We start from the raw sequence: 20,917 nt of genomic DNA on the forward strand, positions 1-20,917 counted from the left end.
GTTTTTTTATTTTGCTAATTCAACCCTTTGTACACCAAAGGATAAAAAAATTATTTTCCAAAATTTTCTTCTAACATTTTTACTCATTTGTTTTTACATCAAATTATGAATTTTATTTTTACTACACTCTGGTATTGTATTAATTTTTCAGGGGTAGCTAATTATACTAGTACCATTTATTAAATAATTTATTATTTAGCTACTGAATTGAAAGGACACAATAAGTTTCACCTCTGAATTTTTTTGATGAATTTTGTACCAGAACCATATTATAATGATTATATGACTGCTGAGTAAATTTTGTTATCTGTTTTCTGTAGTAGTTTCTCCAGATTCGTTTTATGTTGAGTTTTTCCACAAGCAATTTTAAAAACTAAAAAGAAAAAGAGTAATAATGTCACAATTTTCATGACAAACAGAAAACCAAAGAGAATTCAGACTTGTTTCATCTCAAGTGAGATTTCCTGGAGGAATATTAATTCTACTCTGGGCTTCTCTGTGTCAGGCCTGTGAGCTCCACCAGGAGGCCAAATCCACCAGCCCAAGAGATCAAAATGTGGAAATTGAGGTATTCTCTGAAGATGATGCTTATCTGTCAACACAGAATCCCCGAAAGGTAATTCTCCCAGGTGTTTGTTCCCAGAAGGAACATGTGGCATGATCATCCATACACCTCCAAGGGAGCCACTCTGGAAAATATCAAGATTAGTGCAGAGACAACTTCTATAGTCAGATCTTAAGCAAGGGCCTGTACCAGGGTTTCTCAACCTCTGCACTATGACATTTGGGGCAGGATAATTTTTTGCTGTGGTGGGCTGTTCTGTGTACTTTAGGATGTTTAGCAGCATGGTTGGCCTCTACCCACTAGATTCCAGTAGCATTCCCCAGTTGTGAAAATCAAAAATGTCTCTAGACATTGCCAAAAGGTCTCCTGGAGGGCGAAGTTGTTGCGAACCCCCGGTGTAGGCCTGTTATTCCAGGAGGCGAGAGAGCTGAGTATCACAGTTGCAGCCAAGTAGCCATCTTCTCGTCACCTGGTTTCTCTATTTGGGGTTAGGCAGCTGATCAGGGCTATGACTTGAAGGGAGGAAAAGGTTAAGATACTATGTGTTTATACTCCTCCCCTTTCCTCCACCAGGGGTGAGCAATTAGAGAATTCTCTCCTGAAGTCAGGGCTGATCAGAGCATTTGGAAAAGGGCCCAACAAGAGGGACACTTTCTTGATGTCCCTCATACATAGAAGCCTTTGCCTAGTTAGTTTCATACCTAAAAAGTCATACTTTTATGAGCTATTAGGCACTACCGTGGTGAGACAGGGCGCTGATAAAATGACTCTCCCTTTCCTCTGTTCTGGTGTGCAGAAGTCTGACACTACCAGTGTGCTCTCTGAATGTAGCACCATTGACCTGCAAGACCCCTTTAGGCGGTTACCTGAGATGGTTCCCCAAAAGGAACCAGAGAGATGTTTTCCAAAAGGTAAGTGGCAGTATTCCTGCATCCAACTCAGAGAATATTTGCATGGGATTCTGTTATTCTTTGTAGCTCTGTGGTTTTGATACCTGCCTTCTTTCTACTTCTACTGGAGACAAAAGTGGAGAGAGGTTACTCAGATTCTTGGGGTTATTGTCAGGTGGAGGCAGAGGGGATTCCAGGATATTCTTGATCTGGGTAGGCTCAGTTTACAGAGATCAACAACCAGGGTAGAAATGTCAGAAAACTTTCCTAGAAAGCCCAGTGAGCCAATATATCTGTAACTTTGTAGAGTCCCCAGTACATCAGTTGTCAGGATATACTTGAGTCATAGACCGAGAGAACTTAACTATAAGTTTAGGGTTCACTAGAACCCCTACCAGGCCCTCAGCTTATCCCTCCAGATTCTTCTCTGGAAGCAGGACAGCACTGTAGTTAAGAGTTTCATCCCTGGAGCCAGACTGTCTGAGCTCAAATCTCGCCTCTCCATTTACTAAACAAGTTTCATTAACCTCTCTGTGCCTAACTTATAAAATGGGTATAGTAACAGTACCTGCTGCAAAGGGTTGTTGTAGGTCTGAAATGAATGAATGTAAATCATGTAGAAGAGTTTCTGGCACATAATAAGCAATCAACAAGTCCAGCATTTCCTGACTCCTTGAGTGGATGCAGTGGCTCCTTCCTATGTGCCTTCATTATTTCTTGTATTCGTTGAGGGGAATTCATTTGTGTCTGTCTCCCCAACGAGGTTCTTAAAACAAAAGCGGTAACTTAATCAATATTGTATCTCTCATGTGAGAAGAGAACCTGGCCCAGACTATGAGCTCAACAAATGTTGGTAAGTACATGAATAAGTAACCTAACAAATGAATAAATGAATATAAACATTAAAAAATTTCTCCATAAGTTTGAGACTAGACCAGGTTCAGAAGGAACACTGAGAATGGGTTTTAAACTCACTCCAGGTTGTTTGAAAGCTCTAAAGCTGCCCATGGGGCCAGAGGTCAGGCTAGGGATAGAATACTATTCTCTTGACTTACATTTGGACTGGTCCTTGAGGTGTACACAGGATGTCAGCAGCGGAGAAGGAGGTGAAAAGGGGGGCAGTTCTAGAAGAAGGGGGAGTAGGGTAAGAGAAACAGACTTTTAGGAAAATTAATTTATTGATGTTCTGAAAGATGGAGGGAGGTACGGGGCAGACTGAGGAGACCTACAGTGATTTAGGAAGATGATGAGGAAAGGAGAAGAATGTTATAATCACCTTGAAGTAAGCATCCACAGAACTGAGGAGGAGGCAAGGTGAAAAGGGTGATGTGATTCATCCTGAAGGCTCGTGCGTGTTGGGGCCAAATGCTCAGCTATTTGTAAGTATGCTGACAATTTGATCCAATTCTTCAATGGGTGGCTGACAAAGCCTGTGTCCATCCCTGCCTCATTCCATGCAGTCCTTAGGATGCTGTTTACTATTGCCAGAAACACTGCATAATAAACAACCACAAAACCCCAGTAGCATGTGGTAATAAACATGGTGCAGCTCATCTAGGCTGGCTGTCTCTGCTGATCTTGGCTGGCTTTGTTCATGTGCGTGGAGCTCAGCTGGTCTAGCCTGGGTGTAACTGCAGCTTGGCTCTGTGTAGGATGTCCACTTTCCTCCTAGAACCAGTGGGCTGGCCTGAATACACCTTTCTAAGGGACATGGTGCAGGAGAGCAGGTGGAAACGTGCAACGCCTCTTAAGGTCTAGGCTCAGAACTGGCTCACTCCGCTCTGTTGGCCAAACCAAGTCACATGGCTGAGCCCAGATTCGAAGGGATGGGAAAAAGACTCCGCCTCTTTAGTGAGAGGAATTGGCAAAATCACATGGCAAGGGGGGCATGTGTGCAGGGAGGGGTGAAGAGTTGGGCTATTATTGTAATTTACTATAGACACAGATGACAGCACTACTGCTCCTTCCTTGCAGGCCTGGGTTGCTGCTTCCCGTGCTGGGCTGTGAACAAGAGAAAGTGCCCCTGGATCACTTGGTGGAACCTGCGGAAAACCTGCTACCAAATAGTGAAACACAGCTGGTTTGAGAGCTTTATTATCTTTGTGATTCTGCTGAGCAGTGGGGCATTGGTAAATTATCATGTCTTGTGGGGACATTGGGGAGCAAGGAGCTGGGGGAGCTGCATTCTGACTTTGCCCCTCATGGGGCTGTGAATGTGGGAAGAATAGGCAGACATGGGATCTTTACTGCGGGTGCCCCTTGGGGATAGGATTTCACATAGCAACTCCTGGAGTCATGGGGCAAGTGGGAAATCCCCAAGCCAAAGGCACCTTACCTATAGGGAAGCACCACCCAAACCAGCCCTCTACAATGGCCCCTGAAGTCTGGCCCTTGACCCCAGGTCTATCCATTATTCTTGGAAGATTTCTAGACATTTTCACTGTATCCTACCTTTAGACAGCAGTGCTCCTACCCTCTCTTTCCTGAAGACCATAATGCTGCTTCCTAAAGGGTAAATGTTAGGAGAAGGCTACAGGGACCAGATGAGAACCTAATAAGTTGCCTTGGTGTTTTCCATAACTTTTAATCCCTTGAGAGGAGAGGCAAAGAGAGACTGCTTTATGAGCATGACAGGTCCTTTCAAACCGAGGTATGCTGTGTCCCAGTGAGGTTTGGAAATAACCAAATCCATCAGCCTCCAGAGCCAGAGAGTCATAAACTCCTTCCTGCCCTCTCTCCTCGCCTTTTGGTCCTTTCTGCCCCTGCTTTGCCTCCCCCTTTGCTCTTATCACGCCCCCCCCCTCCTATCTTGTGTGTCCCCTTAAAAAGCCCATAATATAGAACTAAATTTTCTTACCATTTGTTATGTTAAGTAAATGAAGCCCTGGTTCTTCCTTTTTGATTTAGAGTCACAGAACATTTCACAGCAAGTTCTTAGCAAATAGAGGGGGACAAGGGTATGTTTCGCTTCTTTACCCCGTCCTTTCTGCTTAGTGCTTTACGCCTGTGCGATCTCTCGGTGAAAGGAGATGAGCACAGACTGGGGCCCATCAGAGCCTATAACCAACAGACATCCTCATTTATCTACTCACCACAATGTAAATGAATCCTCAAACAATAAGATCTCTCTAAACCTATCCAAGAGGACTTCCATGATTAATTTCTATGGCTAGTCCTTAGGCTTTGGTTCCCTATAGTCTTTTGGTAATTACAGTTTCACCAGCTGTCTACTCTCATTCAAGTGGTAGGGGTTTCATTGACTCCACAAATGGTACTTGGTGTCTCCCAAGCCCTGTGCTGGTCAGTGGGAAAGCAGTGGTGTTGTCAGAAGGCCACGGACATGTGACCCATGGCACCATATGAGAAAACTTTATAATCAGAGAAGTAGCAGAGGGCACTCAATCCCCCTGTTTCCCATCTGCCTTCAGCTGAGGCAGGTGTAGGCTGGGCAGAGCAAGTCTGAACACACAATGCAGAGGGTTCCAGAAGAGGGACCCAGGCCCTGTTTCACAATCCATATTTGCAGAGAAACAGAGAAAAGAAACATCTGGTTGATTGCCAGTATCTGTGGTGTATGGGCCAGCAGCCTTAGTTATCTCATAGAAGCTTGTTAAAAATGCAGTCTCGAGCCTACCCCAGACCTGCTAAATCAGAACCTGGGTGATTGGGGGCTCATGAGAGTTTGAGAAGCTCTGGTCTGGGAACTTAATAACGGGAGCATTCTGGATTAGTAAATGGCTTCATTAGAATGTGGGAGCCTCCAAAGAGCAGTTGCTGATCATCAGCTCGCTCTTCCATTGAGCTAACTCAGGCCTGCTGAGCAGCTTGCTGCCAGGTTTCCAAAATGAGAGAGAAAATGAGCTTCCAATACCATTCATGATTGTCTCTCTTCAAGAGGCAAACACATGGACAAGCCCCTGACCTCCAGGAGCTTGGAGTCCAGTAGGAAGGCGAGATGGAGTCCAGCCACTATAGACCAGGACAGAGAAGCAGTAGGTGACATGGGGCCATGTAGGGTGGCAGCTAACCCAGTCTTGGTGGAAGGAGGACAGTTTCCTATAGAAAAGATCAGGTAATCTGGGATCGCAGGGCTGACAAGGAGCCCGTGGGGCAGAGGCAGAAGCAGGGATGGAGCGCCTTTTCAAGTCAAGCCCACTTGGGAGTTGGAGGTGAGACTTACTCTGTTGCACTCTTTTACCCCAAGGCCATGGAGCCATGGGATTACTTGAGTCCCCAACAGCAGGGCTGCTGTCTTTCTTGCTTTTGGTATTTGCCCAAATGTCCTGGCAGGTTTAGTGTCAGGGCCCCTTCTCGCCTTCCTTTCATCCTCAGTAGCTGTGTAAAGGCCAAAAGGACAGTGTACATTCTAGTTCTATAGACCCCGAAGAAGCACACGTACACTTTGGGTGAAGGAAATGTTTGTACATAGCATGAAAAAGGGTCTCTGAAAGCCAGGCTGTCTCCTTTTCATAGTCACAACCAATGAATGTTTAGTATTCAAAGTCATTTATGCTGGGAGCTCTAGCCCATAGCCTCTCGAACTTTTGTATGTCATGGTGCATATACAAAATGATCACATGTGTAGGGAACTCTGGGCCACATAGATAAGGCTATTTGCGGTAGGAGATGATGGGCCTCAGGGTGGGCCAGACCCAGAATGTGGACTAAGGTGTTTGGATTTGGTATTATAAGCAACAGAGAGCCACTGGATAGAATCACTAAGGTAACTAGGAGGACAGACGAGATGGTGTGTGTGCCACTGGGTGGTTCTAGAAGAGTTGGCAGGATATTGTTGACAAGAGTTGAAAGGATCAGGAAGCCCAGGAAATGGTGTGGTGATTCGATGAGAGCCTGGGAACACAGTGGCTAGAAACAGGATTTTTCTTCTTCCAGTTTTACTTAAGGAATTGATTCCATTGGAAAAATTCAGCCTTAATACCTGTTGAGCAAAACTTTATCACCAAGAAAGATACTAGTTTATTCAAATAAGGAAGGGAAATGAAAAGTAAAGTCAGCAAGGAGACCTGTGCAAATATTCAACCTGGCCTGTGGTTTTATCATTTCAGATATTTGAAGATGTTAACCTTGGTGAACAACCCAAAATCCAAGTATTGCTTAATTGTACTGACAATATTTTCACATACATTTTTATCCTGGAGATGGGTCTGAAATGGGTGGCCTTTGGATTTCAGAAGTATTTCACCTGTGCCTGGTGCTGGCTCGATTTCATCATTGTGATGGTAAGTTTACCATCTCTGTCAAGGAGTAAAGGGGTGTGATACCTGCAACTTAATCTCAAGCAGTTTAGAAAAAAAAAAAAGAGAGAGAGAGAAAATGACAAAGCAGATGGGGCAAAATGTTAATTGGCGCGTATTTCTAAGAGCAAGGATATTGTCTCACACAGTCACAGTACAATCATGAAAGTTAGGAAATTTAACATGACCTAATACTAAAACGTCCGTTTTCAGATTTTGTCAGTTGTTACAACAAAGTCCTTTAGAGTTAATTTTCTCTGTCTACCCATCACCTCTCCCCCCAACCCCCAACACCCTACTCCAATCCAGTATCCAATTCAGGACCCCACATGACATATCATTGACATGTCTCTTTGGTTTCCTTTAATTCATGACAATTTCTCAGCTTTTCTTTGTCTTTCATTCAACAAGTAATGTAAATACATCGTTCTCACCGGCATGGACTGTAACTTTGCCAGACAAGAAGAAAAAGAGCTTCTCCATCTGTCCTCTCCCTTCCAGCAGTTTCTGTGTCTGGATAATCTACCTTGCCTCTCAGAATGAGGACCCTCAGCCCCACATTGGCTTCTCTGGGCATCCAGTCAGGTGCACTCCCTGTGGCTTTTCTTCCCACCAGGTGTCCGTGCCCACTCTCATCGACTTAAAGATCTTTAAATCCCTCCGGACTCTGCGAGCTCTGAGGCCCCTGCGAGCTCTGTCCCAGTTTGAAGGAATGAAGGTACATTCTTCAGGTGCATGAGGGGCCCATTCTTCAGCTATCAAGGAAAGGCGGAGCTTTTCTCCCTGGGCTGAGAAGGCTTCCCTTAGATTGCTAAGCTTTTCCTGGACTCCTTCCATTCCGGCCAACTGCTTAGAATTTGAGAAATGGAGAAAAGTCTAAGATAAAGTCATCATCCTAAAAGAGCTTCTGTGACAGCTGACATGGGCTATGGCTTCCCTTCAATCCTAAGGCAGGTGTCCCATGAGTCTCTAACACCATCACCAGAGAACACTTCTCGAGAGATCCTCAGTGGCAGCAGAAAGGACCCATTACTTATGGAGCTGAGAGCCCATGGGGGTGAGGGGAGGGGTGGGGGTGGAGAGTAAAGACGAGCTCTAAGAGACCCAGCCCCACACATTAGGCCTATTCTGAGACGATCAAGAGCTTGATGAGTCTCACACATCTGTTATATTTTTCTTTTTTGTTTCCTTCAGGTGGTAGTTAATGCTCTCATAGGTGCCATACCTGCCATTCTGAATGTTTTACTTGTCTGCCTCATTTTCTGGCTTATATTTTGTATCCTGGGAGTAAACTTGTTTTCCGGAAGATTTGGAAGATGCATGAATACAACAGCTAACTCGACTGCACTTATAAATTACACCATTGTTGCAAACCGAAGTCAATGTCTAAGTGAAAATTTCACCTGGATCAACCTGAAAGTCAACTTCGACAATGTGGGGATGGCTTACCTCGCCCTGCTCCAAGTGGTAAGTGCTGCCAGCATGATTTTCACCTTTAGGAGAACCATACATTATTTCTCAACTAATAAGAATACAGTGGCTCCCCTGAGATTATAGAGTCAAATCCCAGTTCCTTACGTGGGAGCCAGCGCCCTCTGGAATTACTCTTCACTGAGTATCTCCAACGCTACTGTCCACTGAGCCTCACCTTCAGGTGATGCCCCAGCAAGGGCCTGTCCATCCCCCCTGCCATGTATGGTGCCTTGTTCCTCAGAGCTCCAATGAGAGAGGAGAGGAGCCTCGGAGGCCCACCTGCACCTTCAGTAACAAGTCCCTGTTGGAAGTCAGTCCCAGGTCAGGACACAGTTGCCAGGTCTTGGACAGACAGTGCAGACAGATGTGGCATTAGGAAGAGCCTTAAACTGGCTCTTTCCAGTAGTTGGTTCATGGCTTCTCTAGCAATTTTTAAGGCAGAAATTTCTTTTGTTTTTAATCTTTTTATTTTGTACAAATTTAGAAGAAACAAAATCCAAGACACCCATCCTTGCAGTTCCCTTCTACTGTTCTTTTATTTGGACATTCTATCTTGGAAGGCTGGGGCATCATCTTACACACATCTTTCCGCTGGCCTCGCTTGCATTTGCCTGGCACCTGTCTATTGATGGCAAGTCTATAATTATGTTCATGTTTATCTACTTTTCATTGCAGGCAACATTTAAGGGCTGGATGGATATTATGTACGCAGCTGTCGATGCCAGAGAGGTGAGCTTGTGTTCCACCATGTTCTTGAGCACTAGGGTCAAATCAGGGATATTATGACTACATCCCAGCATGCTCCAAAGTCCAGTCCTCTTTCTCCATAGTGGCCAAGGAGAAACCATGTAGGAGATGGAGGCAGAAACAACAACAGAACCACAGGATGCCTTGATTTTTTTCTCTCACCTTTCTTCCAAATGAGTGGGTAGGCAGAAGCCATTTTTCAAAGGGTACTTGCCCTTGACTGTGGGAAAACCTGAAGATTGGACTAAGTCCAAGCAAGACCACCCCTCTCATGGCTTCAGGCTTCCCTGAGACTAAAGGGATTTCTGGTGATTGTCAACTGTCAAATTCAAGTTAAATAAAAAGTGATCATGGATTCCCAAAGTTAGAAGAATACTCAGCGATCTAGTTTATTTCCATTTCCCAATTGGAAGATTGAGGAATTGAAAGGGTTAGTGTTGCCTAAAGTCATACTGTGAGCAAATGGTTGAATCAAGAACGGAATCAGCATTGTTTACTTCTTCCTGTCATCACATGTGTATGTGTTATTGCTTTGGAGAGTCTTCACAGTTGATGTCTGGCGCATAGTAGGTGCTTGATACATGTGAGCTGGTAGCAGCAATAGAGGTGCTATGAGTAGTGTTATAGGAGTAGTACGGGCAATTTATAACCAAGGAAGTATTTTAAAATACTAATGTGCTCATTTTTTTTTTGGTCTCGGTATACTGCTTTTGCCCTAATTTACTGTGAGCTTCCACCTGCCTTGAGGTGGAACTGGGGGGTGGGGAGGAAATCTTTTGCAGATGCATGATTGGAAAGGTGTGTGGCTTACGTATGTGAGTGGAAGCGTGTGGAGGGGTACCTGTCCTGAGGCTGGCCCTGGGACATTCTAGTTGGCGTGTGCTGGCTTCTAGCATGATCACCCTTGTCTGTGTAGCCATGGAGCATCCTGCTGGTCTCAAATATTGAAGTTACAAGTGGTTAAGCCATGGGCATTTCTCCCCCCCTCAACTCCTTCTGGCCTCAGATACTGACTTGCTGCCATATTCTCCACATGGTCTCCTGGCCTAGCAATCTACTCCATTCCTTGCTATGAAGGCCACCATGGCAAGCCCATGGTTGTCAACCTCATGTCCAAATCACATGAGAACTGAAAATGTTTGAGAGACCTCTCTGTCCGATTATGCTACCCCAGCCTTCGATGCTTTTGGTTATACCTTGAGCTGGGAAAGCTTGGTTATAATCCATCTGTGTCCATTTTGGAGCTTGATCATTCATTCATTCATTCATTCATTCATTCATTCATTCATTCATGGAATGCTCCATGTCACAAGGTATGCTAGGCACCAGGGGTTCAAGAGCAAGCAACAGGACATAAGCATAGACTAAATATGACGTGGGCTCTGTATGAAGGATGTAATTGTTCAACAAGAGTTGGAAGTCAGTCACCTCTGCCCTTGACGGCCTCCCCTCCAGTGTGGTTCCCTCCCACTGCATGGCACCCCGGGCTGGGGGAAATGGGGGGCTCCCTGTAGGCGCCATGGCTGCCGGAGTGGGCTGAAGAGTTAATGCAGCTGCTGAGAAATGCTTGGCCTTCTGGACGAGGCAGTTAGTATGGCTTACAGTCCTCTCCAGTAACTGCTCTCTCCTCTCATTTAAAACATCCCCAGAAGGAAGACCAGCCAGGGTTTGAGATGAACACGCACATGTACCTTTACTTCGTGGCTTTTATCATCTTCGGCTCCTTCTTCACCCTGAATCTCTTCATTGGCGTCATCATTGACAACTTCAACCAGCAGCAGAAAAAGATAAGTGGGGCTGTCCTGGTTTGGCGCTTTACCCCCGTCCTCCCAGGCACTGGACTGAAACCTAACTCTGGTCCAGAGGGTTGTGCAAAGCAGCCTTTATCATCAGCATGGGGGCAGAGAGGGCGCCACCTGCAGAAGGGGCTTGCAAATGGGGCTGGAAAGGGACTGAGAACAGCTGGGTTTCATGGAACCACTGTTTCCTCTCTCCATTCTATCCTTTAACACAAAGGACATTGTTGAACCCCAACAAAAAAGCAACTACCAGCATTGGTATTCATGATGCTATAGTCGTGTGTTAGTAACCCACCAAATATAACTTGTTATCCAGGGTAAAGAATAAACTCTTCTCGTCAGCAAACCTATGTCCTGGCCCCCAACACCCGAACTCAGCGGATTCATGGAAATAACTAGGAAAGAAGATGGTTGGGAAAGAGGCAGGTGGTTTTGGAGAGATTCCCCCCACCCCCATGCATTGTAATAAACAGATTTTCCCCTTGATTTTGTCATTCCTAATATATGTAGAAGATTTAAACCATCTCTATGGTGACCACCAAGGGATAACCATTTGGATTCGGCCTCATCACTTTGGTACACCCCCTTCCAGTTACTTTCTAACTGGGTTCCTTTCACATAGCTGAGTTCGCATGAGGTTTTTAATTTTGTGGCTTCCCCTCCTTTCCATTGGTTATGAGCCCATGTCACGAAATCATCTTTGTCTTAACAATTTTCGGGGCTGAATTACATCCCATGTTATGGATAGATTGTAAAGAATCCTAAGCATTCTCCCCCTTTCTGGACACTTAGGTCATTTCTGAATTTCTTGCTCTTCTAAAACTGTCACAAACGTTCTTGAACTTCTCTCTGTTTATCTCTGATTATTTCCTTAGGATAAGTTCTTAGAATTTCAGGCATTAAAGATATACTGTCAAATAAGCTCTCAGTAATAGCGCTGGGTGCCCTCCTTGTGCAAGATATGAAAGTGCCTCTTTGTTCTTTTCTCATCATTCTGATTTTTAAATTTTTTATCTTTTCTAGCTTGATGGATACAAGGTTATCTCATTTGGGGTTTTTTTGTTGTTTTTTAAAAAAAATATATCTTTATTGATTTCAGAGAGAGGAAGGGAGAGGGAGAGAGAGGTAGAAACATCAATGATGAGAGGGTCATTGATCGGCTGCCTCCTGCAACCCCCAACTGGGGATCGAGCCCGCAACCCAGGCATGTGCCCTGACCGGGAACCAAACCACGATCTCCTGGATCCTAGGTCGATGCTCAACCCCTGAGCCACGCCTGGCTGGGCTCATTGTTTTATATTCATTTATTTGGTCATGTGTGAGGTTATACACGGTTTCAGGGGATGGTGGCCATAAGTATTTCTCTCTGAAGAATTATGTTTTTAGCCTTTGTCTCTTTAGAATTGAGACTGTCATCTTTTTCTTAAGTTTTTATGTAGTAAGTCCAGTTGGTGACTTGCTTCTTGTATTTTTGTAGTGACGTTTTTGACTTACAGGCATTTAGTGTATTCATGGAGTCCAACTCCCAATCTTGACCTTTATGACTTCTTCTCATGCATTTCTGAATTCTAAAACCAGGTAACTAAATATTATTCACCTTTGGTTTTCCTAGGTTTTGGGGGACTCTTTTTTATTTTTCTATTGAGCTCTTTTAACCCATCCAAAATGTATCTTGATACCGATGAGCCCTCCCAATGTTTGCAGGGAGAGCGAGTCACTGTCCTTGCGCAGCTCTATCATGTCTATCATGTCTATCATGTCTGTTACTCGGGAATGTGCTATGTAGAGTCACCTCTGTAATATGCAGCTTGATTGCAATTAATACCTGAATTTGGGTGTGAGGCCTTGCAATTTTGGGTTTCAGCTTCCATGTGAAATCACTGTTTTGATCAGGCCATTGCAATTTTATTGTTTTACTTTTCATTACAGAAAATTTCAAACATGCTCAAGAGGATATTAAAAGGAACCCAAACTACGCATCACCCATCACAACATTTATTGATTTAAGAACATCCTTATGTTATCTCTGGCCTCACCCAAACCTGCCACTGGATTTTTTTATAGAACAAATCAAAGACATCATATAATTTCATCCACAGACATTTGAGAACATAACTCTTTTTAAGCATAACCACACTCTATTATCTCACCTAAAAGGGTTAAATGAATTCTTTAAATTTGTCAAATACTAAGCTCATGTTCAAATTTCCTACAGTCTTTCATTTTGTTATAATATTTATTTATTCGTCCTTTCATTGATTAATTCATTGATATTAAAATTTGTTTCTTTTCAAATCAGGATTCAGACAGGGTCCTCCCATTTGACAGCTTCCTTGCTCTCTGGAATAATGAGATGCTCCAGGCATAGATCACACCCTTCCTGGCCAGCTCTGAAATCGGTGTTTTTCTAAGGAGGGCTGGTTTTGTTCCATGAGATGGTGGTCCAGGACCACAGTCTGGAATGCTCATTGTCATTGCTTCAAGGCTTTGTCAGCAGACAGAGCTACTTCAAATTTAGGAATAAATTCAGGACTCTGGGGTTTTCATTTAACTGATACATCTGTCTCTCCTCTCCTCTGCACTGAGAAACCTGGTTCTTATGGGCACAGGAGATGATAGCATTAAAAATTTCCTTAATTACTCATTTTCTCAATCCCACAACACACACATAGGACAGGCTTAGAAAAACAGTGTTAATACTTTCATAATGCATATTGCTGAAGACACTTGTTTCTGTCAGGCATCCTGAAACAACCTGGTTAACTTCTAGGGCTCTACTTAAAAATATATATATATTTTTTACTTTAGTGCAATACACATAACACACAATTTATCATCTTAACCACTTTTAGTGTACAGGTCAGTGGCGTTAAGTACATTCATAATGTTGTGCAACTATCACCACCATCCATCCTCATAACTCTTTTCATCTTGTAAAACTGACACTCTGTACCCATTAAATAATAACTCCGCATGACCCCCTCCCCCCAGCCGCTGGCAGTCACCCTTCCACTTTCCGCCTCTATACTTTGACTGCTCTAAGGATCTCACACAAGTGGAATCACACAGTATCTGCCTTTTTGTGATTGGCTTATTTCATTTAGCACAATATCCTCTAGTTTATTTTGTTTCTTTATTTGTCTTGTTTGTTCACCTGTTACTTTCTGTTTTATATCAACATGTGAGTGAAATCATATGGTTTTTGACTTTTTGTGTCTGACTTATTTCGCTGAGCATGATGTTCTCAAGACCCACCCATGTTGTCGCAAATGGCAGTATTTCATCTTTGTGTATGGCCGATCAGTATTCATTGTATGTATGTATAACATCTTTATCCAGTCATCCATCAAAAGAATATAAATTGGTGCAGCCACTATGGAAAACAGTATGGAGGTGCTTCAAAAAACTTACGACTAGAGCTACCATATGACCCAGCAACCTCTCTCCTGGGTGTCTGCTCCCAAAATTTGAAAACATTTATTCATAAAGATACATGTTCCCCTATGCTGACTGCAGCATTATTCATGGTGCCCAAGACATGGAAAAAATCTAAGTGTCCTGTGATGATGCATTAAATTTTTATGAAGTTTAATTTCTCAATTTTTTGTGTGTGGATGTTTCTGTTTTTGTGGATGTTTGCAAAGAATTTGTGATCTTTGTTTATATTCTAAAAAGTGAAATATAACTGATAAAAATAACATTTCTTTTATTTCTTAATTTAAACCCTGTTTCCTTTCAGCCCTCCCCTAGAGTCCTACCTCTTTTGCTTCCCATTGTAATTTAGGAATTATTGATAGAAGTGTAATATAACTTTCAAAGTATTTCTGATAATTCAGAACTTGTTTCTAAAACTCTGTTAATAATCAATTCTCATCTTCTTCATATACTTAGGTGGCCAAGACATTTTTATGACAGAAGAACAGAAGAAATACTATAATGCAATGAAAAAATTAGGATCCAAAAGACCTCAAAAGCCCATTCCAAGGCCTCTGGTGAGAACAGCTGATTGATTCTAAATGCACAGATCCATTAAGTGGTTCTGAGGAACTTAGATGTCTACACTGCTGTCCTTTAATTTTCAAAATTTACAGACATTACCCAAAAACTCAGTAAAAACCCACATACACTGGTGTATGGCTAAAGTCCTTAGGAAAATTAGACACTCACAGTCAATAGTAAGAGTCTGAGCAGCAACTCTAATTTGCTTTTTAGTGTGCTTATTATGTACTCATTGCAATGATGGGAACTTAGCAGACTGTTGTTGTTTTTTAATTGAATTTATTAGTTCATAAAACCATACAGGTTTCAAGTGTACAACTCAACAAAACATCATCTGCACACTCCATTGTGGGCCCATTGCTCCAAGCAAAGTCTCCTTCTATTCCCATCACCCCCCTTTGCCCACCTCCACCTTGCCCCCACCCCCCTTTCCCTCTGGCTATCACCACACTGTTGTCTGCATCTCTCAGCAGACTGTGGTAACTTCATCTTGACCAGTTTAAAATGTGTTCATATCATTTGTCAACTTTTTCTGCTGTGATGTTGAGGCCATGCATACTCGTTTCCACTTCACAAGTGTTTCTGATAAACTTTCTGTATCAGGCACTGGCAGACTCTTTCTGTAAAAGGTCAGGCAGCAAATGTTTTCATTTTCTCAGGCCGCATGGTCTCTGCTCCTCCTCACTCTGCCACTGTGGCACTAAAACAGCCTCAGCCGGTATGGGACGAACGTGCATGGCTGCGTTCCGATACACCTTCATCTGAAGACGCCAGAGTTTGGATTGCATATACTTTTCATATGTCAAAACTTTATTCTTTTGAGTTTTTTTCTCAAACATTTAAAGACATAGAACCCATTCTGAGCCCCCGGGCTATACGAAAACAGGTGGTGGCCAGATTTGGCCTACAGGCCACAGTTTGCTGACCCTGCTTTCTAGGAACCCTGCTTTACCAGGTACAAGAGGGCTGCTCTGTGCTCACAGTCTGATTGAAGGGCTGGGATTTGAGAGCATCAGATTATAAAATACTAAGACAAGCACCATTGGTAGCTCTGACGTGAGTTTGAAGACGTGCTAAGCGGGGAGGGTGAGTGGGGACTGAGGAGTCTGGGGAGCAGTGTATGGAAGAAAGGCCTGGTGGCTGAAGCATGTGGAGGATTTTGAGATTTCCATTCAAACATAAGACCCAAAATTATCAAAAGTGTGTTAAATTTACTGCTATTCCCAGCTTTCAGAACAGAGCCTGGCATAAAGTGTGTTCTCTGTGTGTATTTGTTGAAAGAAGGAATGTTTTAGGGCATACACAGAGCCCATCCCACTAGGATTAAGTGATCTGCGATTCCTTGTTGTTTCCTCAGAACAAATGCCAGGGCCTGGTGTTCGACCTGGTCACGAGCCAGTTCTTCGATGTCCTCATCATCATCTTCATCCTCCTCAACATGGTCAGCATGATGGCCGAGTCATACGACCAGTCCGACGCCACGAGATCCATCCTCGAGCGTCTCAACCTGGCCTTTGTGGTCATCTTCACAGTCGAGTGTCTCATCAAGATCTTTGCTTTGAGGCAGTACTACTTCACCAATGGCTGGAACTTATTTGATTGCTTGATTGTGGTCATTTCTATTGTTAGTAAGTAAAATCAGCAGCCAGAGGGGTTTTAATCTGAGAGCCAGGAGTAAACTTGTAAATCTTAGTATTTGGAAGTATGTTCCACACTATGCACAGAGCAACAAGGGAGGCTTTGTGTGATTTCTGAAAACATAGGTGTGCTGATGCCATTCTTTACTGGGAAGCTGCTAGAAGATACAGAGTAATTTCCACTCCCTCAGCTGTCTACACAGCTGGAACAGAGAGTTAAATAATAACGTGGGTCATTTATTCCATGGAGATAGGCAACACTAAGGTGACTTGAAAGTTTCTGTGGTTCCGGGTAATTGAGTAAAAGCTCTACCTTTCCTGTGCATCTAGAAGCCCTAATGAACATTTTATAATTTTAAGGATTTGGCATTTAGTTTCCATGTTTTTCTTTGGTTCAAAATCCATGTGGATGTCAGATCATGATTATTGTGCTCCTGTGGCATTGTCAGGCCGTCCCTCACCTCCTGTGTAAGGCCTCTGTGACCCATCCTAGATGGGGCTCCCACAGGTGTGTCAGGAGGCCAAGCAGTACTTTCTCTTTACTCTGTACCCTATGTTAACTTAAAGCACTGCATGAACTATGCTTGTCTCTACTGCTTAGACCCCACTCACCAGCCAGCCTCACTCCGTAATCAGTATGTTTCCCCAACCACAGGCAGGATTAACCATGAGGTTTATGAAGGAAGACTAGGGGGAAGAGGGTTATTGCCATATTCCTTTATTCTTCATGGCTAAACCATTGAGTTTACTCTGGGTTTTTGAAGTCTGCTTTTAACTAAACCAATAATTTGACTTTTTATAATTGTGTAAAACTGCCCAGGGGCCCTTCTTATAGCTCAAAGAGCAGTGGAGACAATAGAAACTGATTTCACAGGTGGAAGCTTTTGTGCTATCTCAGAAAGAATGCGTTAAATAGATATGTTGGACCAAAATACTTTGGTTCCTATCACTAAAGCAGCAGTGATATTTTTCAGGGGACAAGGAAATGGTACAGTTCACAGGCTGTTCTGGTTTCTAAGCCACGAGGTTTATGTAGATAAAGTTTATCAATAGATCCTTCTATGTGCTTACAGTTCAATAGACGTTTAATCTTTATGACTAAATTCCAATCACAAATCCTGGTGAAATTGACAGGAGCAGCTATGTTAGAAAATGGTGGTAGGATGAGGCTGGGGCAGCCCTCTAGGAGCTTCTGGAGCCCTTTCTCCATTATACAGAGAGCAGCTCATTCATTCCACCATCCGCTGAGCTCCTTCCAGGCAGGGCAGGCATCATGCAGTTTGTGGAAACATCCCTGACTTCTGTCCTTTGAACAAATGTTTGGCAGTTGCTTTTACTCTGCCTAGCCCTGGATCGCATTCTGCTCCAATGATCTAGGAAATAGGCACATTGAGCCAAATCCTACTCACCAATGTGGGCAGCATTTTTTATGCCTTTGCCAGTAGGTCTGCCATTCAACGCTTAGCCTCTACACTTTCTCCAACTCTTTCCTAAGCCTTTAAAGAAATACAAAATGAGAGAGTCAAAGTGAGTGTCTCTCTCCAGGAGTTAACAATCTAGTCGTTAAAATCCACTCACCTCAGAGTCAGAAAAAGATAGAGAAATAAATTGAACACCAAACTACATGGTACACAGATGACTTGAGCTCTGAGATGGGACAGATCACTGTGGACTTGATTCCTCAAAGGAGGTAAGCCTTAAAGGATGGACCTCCTCCAGCGGAATTGGTACTTAAATTCCACATCTCACCAGGGTTGGCTGCCCAATGGACTCGTGAATTAAACTTCTTTGGCACTATTGGGCCATCAGTGAAGTATGTCATCAATTAGTTCTTTTTAGTCATTAGGTGATGGCAGACAGTGTTGGCTGCCCAACACCCTAAGGACCTTAGAGGACCCCCAGAGCAAGGCCATGTCTACTCAAGGCAAGCACGTTCCAGCCATTCTTTAATATTGGGGCCAAAATGTGAGTTGTTTGAAATCTTTGTTTCACTTGCCTGCAAAGTAGGCAATGAGAGAACAGGGTGACATTTTAGGCCAAATGTTAGGCAGTTTGCAGAAACCTCTACTTGAGATGCCATTTCTGGACTGTCTACAACAGACAAAGTACCTCCAATTCAGTCCCTTAAACTTTTTGAGTTTGGACTTCAGGAATCCTTGGAATTACCATATTAACAAATAGGAGAGATCCATGGCAGCTTTAGCCCAAAGATGAACATCCTAACACCACCATCTCCTTCCAGCCCTGACCGCGCCTATGTCACGCTGTGTTCAAATTCCTCTATACAAATAAGAACCCTTCCCTGTGAGGAACTTTGAAGTTAGGGGTTCCAGTGATAGCTCAGGCTTAAGCCAACCTTCATTAGCAGACATTTCTCTTTGCATTCTAAGATACTCCATCTGTAGCTTATCTGTTCTCCATTCCATACATTTAATAAATGTGGAAAACTATTATACTGTTATCCCACAAATGACTTTAAATGCCCAGCATAGATAATACATTTCAAGTGCATGAGATAACTCACAAAATAGCCTTTCATCCACTGCCTTTTCTTACCTTTCCTTGGGTCTTGAATATTCCAGACATCCTATCTCATCTAAATTCCCACCTAAAACTGTATGACCCTTGGAAATTATTTTCCAAGGTAAGGCACAGATAGATATTTTCCCTTATATGGGTAAAGAAAATTCTTACTTTTGTGCATAAATGAAAAGGTATTGGTAAAAGTTGGTCCCACTAAGATTTCCAAGGGTCTGAAACCAGCGTGCCTGCTAGAAACTGATGGACTCCTCTCCTCCTCAGGTACGATGATCTCTGCCTTAGAACACCAGGAGCACATTCCTTTCCCACCCACACTCTTCAGGATTGTCCGCCTGGCTCGGATTGGCAGGATCCTGAGGCTTGTCCGAGCTGCACGGGGAATCAGGACTCTCCTCTTTGCTCTGATGATGTCCCTCCCCTCTCTGTTCAACATCGGCCTCCTACTCTTTCTGGTTATGTTTATTTATGCCATTTTCGGTATGAACTCTTTCTGCAGAGTGAAGCCAGACTCTGGAATTGATGACATATTCAACTTCCAGACGTTTGCGGGCAGCTTGCTCTGTCTCTTCCAGATCACCACCTCAGCAGGGTGGGACACCCTCCTCAACCCCATGTTGCAGTCCAAAGAGTCATGTAACCCCAGCACAGACAACTGCCACCTCTCGACCATAGCCATCGCCTACTTTGTCAGTTACATCATCATCTCCTTCCTCATTGTTGTCAACATGTATATTGCTGTGATTTTAGAAAACTTCAACACAGCCACCGAAGAAAGTGAGGACCCTCTGGGTGAAGATGACTTTGAAATGTTTTATGAAGTCTGGGAAAAGTTTGACCCAGAGGCCACACAGTTTATCAAATATTCCGCCCTCTCCGACTTTGCCGATGCCCTTCCTGAGCCTCTGCGTGTGGCAAAGCCAAATAAATTTCAGTTCCTAGTGATGGACTTGCCCATGGTAAGTGGGGATCGCCTTCACTGCCTGGACATTCTCTTCGCTTTCACCACAAGGGTCCTCGGTGACTCCACTGGCCTGGACAGCATGAAAGCAATGATGGAGGAGAAGTTCATGGATGCCAACCCTCTGAAGAAGTTATATGAGCCCATAGTCAGCACCACCAAGAGGAAGGAGGAGGAGAAATGTGCTGCTGTCATTCAGAAGGCCTTTCGAAAATACAGAGTGATGGTGAAGACAAACAAGTGCTCCGTGGAAGGCAGGCCTCATTCGCTCTGCAATGGGAACCTGTCTGGCTCCGGGGGGGCTGAGGGCAAGGTCCACTGTGATTGAGCCCCTCACTGCCACCCCTGCCTCACAGCCTCGCCTCCAGCCTCTGAGCTCCAGGGATCCACAGCTCAGTGTGTGAACAAACAGTGGACTTACTGAACAGGCTATTCCATCATTTTTCTTGCTAAAAGAAGTGATATTTCAGGGGTCACTTAAAATGGTTTTTACAGTGCTATAAGATGAGGCTGCCTGACTATAACCCCTGATACTGTGTTAATAAGAAGACACAAGTAAGAGGACACACTAACATTAGGACAGAAACGCAGTTCAAATTATGTCAAAACAAAGGAAAAAGAAGCCAAAAAAAAGAGAAAAAAACATTAAAATTTTGAATTGTGTTTTTCCATATATTTTGAGGTATATTATCCAATACCTTTGTTTAATGTTTTTTTCAATGCAAGTATGTGGCTGATGACATAGAGCTCCTTTGCATGCTGAGTAAAAATTCAAAACCTGACAATAAATAAATAGCTCACTGCAGATATTTTTACCAACATTAAATATTTGGGGTTTACTTCAAACCTAAAAGCATGATCTTGACTTGTCAATTACCACCATATCTTTCACCAGCTATAGTCTGTTATATATATTTGGATAAATAAATAAATAAATAAATAAATGAGACTTTCATTTTGCATTTTATTCAGATAGTACACTAAAAGCCTCTTGTTTGGCGATTGTGTAAGCAGCGGTTTAAATGCGATGCTTTGTTTGGAATTAAAGGTGAA

At 43.4% G+C, this 20,917-nt stretch overlaps 1 protein-coding gene across 1 annotated transcript in view; it reads left to right on the forward strand.

Moving 5' to 3' along the window:
- SCN11A (sodium voltage-gated channel alpha subunit 11) overlaps positions 1–20,516 on the forward strand; it is a 53,229-nt gene extending 32,713 nt beyond the window's left edge. Inside the window, exons 16-26 of the mRNA XM_016196167.2 lie at positions 506–616; positions 1,362–1,476; positions 3,430–3,584; positions 6,522–6,695; positions 7,327–7,428; positions 7,905–8,177; positions 8,859–8,912; positions 10,580–10,721; positions 14,621–14,721; positions 16,086–16,356; positions 19,168–20,516. Coding sequence (XP_016051653.2) covers positions 506–616; positions 1,362–1,476; positions 3,430–3,584; positions 6,522–6,695; positions 7,327–7,428; positions 7,905–8,177; positions 8,859–8,912; positions 10,580–10,721; positions 14,621–14,721; positions 16,086–16,356; positions 19,168–20,192 — 2,523 coding nt within the window. The 3' untranslated portion in view covers positions 20,193–20,516. The remainder of the gene's footprint in view (positions 1–505; positions 617–1,361; positions 1,477–3,429; positions 3,585–6,521; positions 6,696–7,326; positions 7,429–7,904; positions 8,178–8,858; positions 8,913–10,579; positions 10,722–14,620; positions 14,722–16,085; positions 16,357–19,167) is intronic.
- The last annotated feature ends 401 nt before the right edge of the window (positions 20,517–20,917 follow it).

This window comes from Miniopterus natalensis, chromosome 15 (genome assembly GCF_054644295.1).
Source record: "Miniopterus natalensis isolate mMinNat1 chromosome 15, mMinNat1.hap1, whole genome shotgun sequence".
Taxonomy (NCBI): Eukaryota; Metazoa; Chordata; class Mammalia; order Chiroptera; family Miniopteridae; genus Miniopterus; species Miniopterus natalensis.